Source organism: Antrostomus carolinensis, unplaced genomic scaffold (assembly GCF_000700745.2).
Source record: "Antrostomus carolinensis isolate BGI_N321 unplaced genomic scaffold, ASM70074v2 scaffold4560, whole genome shotgun sequence".
Taxonomy (NCBI): domain Eukaryota; kingdom Metazoa; phylum Chordata; class Aves; order Caprimulgiformes; family Caprimulgidae; genus Antrostomus; species Antrostomus carolinensis.
Genome location: NW_010286301.1, coordinates 52,530 through 56,671, shown reverse-complemented (window position 1 = coordinate 56,671; position 4,142 = coordinate 52,530). Strand labels below are relative to the sequence as shown.

Sequence of the window (4,142 nt, the reverse complement as noted above, 5' to 3'; positions counted from 1 at the left end):
CCGAGGTGACGGCCGCTGCTCGGTGGCCTCTGGGCTGGGGAGCGCGGAAGTGGGAAGTTGCAGCTTTACCCGTCCTTGGTCTGTGTTCAGTTTTCTGCTGTCGAGGGACTTGATTTCTGAGCACCAAATGTGTGAATTCGGTGCTGCTGAAGTGTTTCCAAGCGTGCAAGATTTCAGTTGCATTAACTGTGGTAAATCTGTGACGAGACTGGGGTTTACTTGGTCTGGTACACTGTATTTTCTAGTGGGAATGACCTGAGAGGCCGATAATGTTTCAGTTACTGATCCTCAGAACACCGATGTATGTTAACGTGCACTGTCTCCTTCTACAGTGTTGAAGCAAAATGTCATCATTATCGCAGTCACCCTCCTCTTCACCTGTGCGTGACTGTACCGCTCCTTTATTGGACTCTGGTCTTCAGCAAAAGCTTCTTCCTCGTGCTGCTGAGGCAAGTTCATTCTGTTCCTGTTAAGCCTGGGTTTTTTTCATTCTATTTGCTTTGTTAACAAGATTCAAAACATCCTTCCTAGCTACAGATGGGAAGTAGGTGATAATTCAAAAAATGAGTAGTGAGAGTGTTGGACATAAAAACAGTGTACTGAACCTATGGAAAAAAATCTTATTTGTTCTTTTCTGCTTACCTAGATGGGCTACAATAAATGAAACATGCTGTTTAATCTTTCAAGTTGCTGTTTTCACTGGAAGTAATGAAATTCCAAGAACTTGGTTTTGGTTATATAGCCAAGAAAAAGCTATGGAGACCTGCACTGTGTTTACACAAATTGAGGTCTGCCAGGAAATATAAGACTGTAATAAAACTTAAGACACAAATATATATATATATATATGTGTATATATATATATACATATATATATGTTTATATAAAAAATAAGATAACATTAGATGTGTGGAGTTTAGTGATTTGCCTTGTGGCAACTGTTGGAAGCAGAGCAGTCTATGTTCTGATTCTGTGAAGAAGTGATTTTTTTAGTTGGGAACTTCCCCAATTCTGTTACTCATTTTCTCAATCATGCTAAGCAGATAGATATGTAAGAATATAAACTCTTAGTCTGGCAAATGGAGGTGCACCTGGTACAGCCTGAAAGCAAGAGAAATGGGTCCTGGTGGATGGAGAAGGCAAGACTATCGACTTCTGAAAAATAATGAGTAGTCAGTGGAGCACTGAGCGGGGTTAACAGGTAACTTTGTGCTTTGTGAGGGCATCACTCATGCTGGAGTGTGAGGGTAGAGACAGGAGAGAGGTGTTCAGAGAAGGGGTGAGGGTGACAGCAGGTTCCTGGTGCTTGACAAGGAAGCAAGGGGAATGGAGTGCGTTTAGGTAGTAGGCTCTGGACTGCAGCTATACTTGGCACTGGACTTGCCATGACACAGGCAGCATCATGTTCCTGTGCAGCCCTGCAAGGTGAGGAGCTTTCCAAACTGGGAAATGAGAAAAGCCATTGCTGCTTCCAAATTGGAAGAACTCTGCTGTGAAACATTGTATCGGTGTCTGAGCAGGACTTGGCCTCCACCTGCACTGGAGGTAAACTGTTTACCTTTGCCTTTAGGTAACGATTAGGTGTGTTCTATGAGTGATCAGTTTGAGGGTACATCCTGTGATATCACAGGCTTTTCACCCTTGTTGGAAGTCATAAGTAAGAGATTTCTTTGGTCTTTAAAATTTCTCTTAAATGATTCTCTTGAAGAACTGACTTGTTTTATGTTGATATCCTTGAATGAGCAAGATCAGTGTCCTGACTGTGAGTGATATTAAATGTTACATGATTATGAGTACTATTTCAGGGAAAAATGTATGTGCCACCTGGAGAAGCAGGAAAACTCTGTTCACAGATAAAGCCTTATGAAAAGGATTATCATAGAACTACAAAAGCCATCCAAGATGGAAAATGCTTTACTGATTTAAGCAAAGAATCTGACAGTCTACAACACCAAGTAAGAAAATATGTAAGGCATAAGCATAGAATCAATGCAAATGTACATTTCTTACGCAAATCTTAGACTAACATTTAGTCTTATCGTCTTCTTTAATAGATGGTAAGATTTTTTTGTTATGTCGTATGCACTAAGAAAGTTCTTGCAAAATTGGAAGGAATGTGTGTTACCACAGGAGGTGAATCACAATGAATTCCTGTATAACAGTAATGTCATGTGGAACTTGCACAGAAACCTGATGGAGAAGAGAATGTAGATTTCTTTTAAAATTAAACGTCATTTGTCATTGCTGACTTCCCTAGCTTTCTTTCGGAAGTCATAAAGCTAATCTTCTGTTCTCGCAAGCGAATGGAGATGGGTGTTTATTCTTTTTTTTATTATTTTAAAGATAATATTCTTGATTTTCAGGTTTTCATAGACAATTCTACTTGTCTTACAGCATGAGGCTTTTTGTTGATTGTTAGAGAGAAAGTTCATAGAGAACTAACTTTGGGGAAGATAATTTCTTGAGAATGGATGGTATGAGTAATTTAGTTTTCCAGTCACTTCTCAATTCTGGGAAGTCTTCTAAGCACTTCTATTTTTGCTGATAAATTACTGTGGGGTCACAAAACAGCATTCCTGTTTATATATTACTTATTTGCTGATAGCAAATCTGCCTCAGTGTAGTCAGGAAATGGTAAAACTTCTGCTGAATATAATGTTTATAAGTTTGCACTGCAGGTGGAAATCTGGATGCAGAATTCTCTGTACTGACTTTACATATAAACATGGGATCGAGATTACAGAATATTCTGAGGAAATATATGCAGGCCAGGCTGAGATGATTGCTTTGCAAGGAGTTGTAGTAAAACTTTTAATGCCCAAGTTTCCACCTTGAGGCAGTGGGTTTATCCTCTCACTAGTGAAATTAAAATGTTGCAGATTTAAAATCTCAAAGTCCCACAAGTCTATTTTTTTTTTAAATGTAAATTACCCCACTCACAAAATCAGGCATTTTAAAATGAGAAGTTTAGTTGACAAGATTATAGGCACATAAATTCTTTTGGATTTCTAGTAACAGTTAATGTGGGTTGATTTTTGTGTTCTTGCAGCCTATGCTTTCTGGTTCCATCTTAAAAATCTCCTATCTAACTGAAGTTGCTGAAAGGCTTTAATACTTAATAAACTTTAAAATATTACAAGTTTTAGAAATACTTCTACTATTTGACTACCTATTTGAATAGCACTTAAGTATTTATGGCAGATAGAGTCCTTTTAGTTAAAATAAAGAAAGAAATTGGCATATGCAATGACCCTAGTTTGTTTTCCTCGGCTACAAAGTTCTGTGCACAAAATAAATTTAATCTTTAGTGTTTAAACCACCAACTCTAAGTAGCACATGAGTATATGAGCTTTTATATTTATATGTACCTAATTTGAAAATGTAGCAAATTTTATATCTATATATATATATTCAAAACTATTGAAAAAATGCTGTATCAATTATAATCAGAAGTAATTTTTTAATGTTTCCTGCTTCTGTCTTGCAGTTAAATGGTAAAAACATTGACACTTTGGTGCTGAAGTTAAGTGAAAATGAAACCCAAAATACTGTAAGTAAATTAAAATTTCTGTCTCTTTTTGTTCTATGATGTACATCTGAAAATGGCTGTCTTGCGGTATCGTATGATTTCAAGTGACAGTGGCAAAGTGGGAGTATTTGTTGTTTATCATCACAAAATGGAATCTTAGTTTTACATCTGAAGTGTGCGTTGCTGTTGCACTGTTGTGTACAGACATTAAAATAATTTCTTTGTTATTTTTTTCCATGGAGAATCTCAGGAGAAAAATACTTGAAAGGGAGAAACAAGTTAAAGAACTTTCATCCAGGCTTCAGCTTGAAAAAGTGAGTGACCAGTTCTGTTGGAATGAATGTTTTCTCCCAATGTACTCGATAATTATTTACAAATTTTAAATTTTAAGAAAAGCAATTATTTGTGAGATCTCTGAAAAACAGGAAAATCCTGAAAGATGTTTCCTACAGAAGTATCTTAAAACCATCGAGACTGTATCCAAACCAATTAGGGATACAGGTTATCCTTAACACCAATGTCCCACAGATCAGCATTTGCAATGGTTCTGGAAAAAAATACTTATAATTAAGTAATACAGAGTAAACTAAACAGATACTGTTTACAGTTAGTT

The 4,142-nt window shown here is 36.7% G+C and overlaps 1 protein-coding gene across 1 annotated transcript in view; it reads left to right on the top strand.

The window, feature by feature from the left end:
• Positions 1–344: 344 nt before the first annotated feature.
• LOC104520972 (protein BCAP) overlaps positions 345–4,142 on the top strand; it is an 18,872-nt gene continuing 15,074 nt past the window's right edge. The window contains exons 1-3 of the mRNA XM_029083720.1: positions 345–449; positions 3,488–3,550; positions 3,772–3,843. Coding sequence (XP_028939553.1) covers positions 345–449; positions 3,488–3,550; positions 3,772–3,843 — 240 coding nt within the window. The remainder of the gene's footprint in view (positions 450–3,487; positions 3,551–3,771; positions 3,844–4,142) is intronic.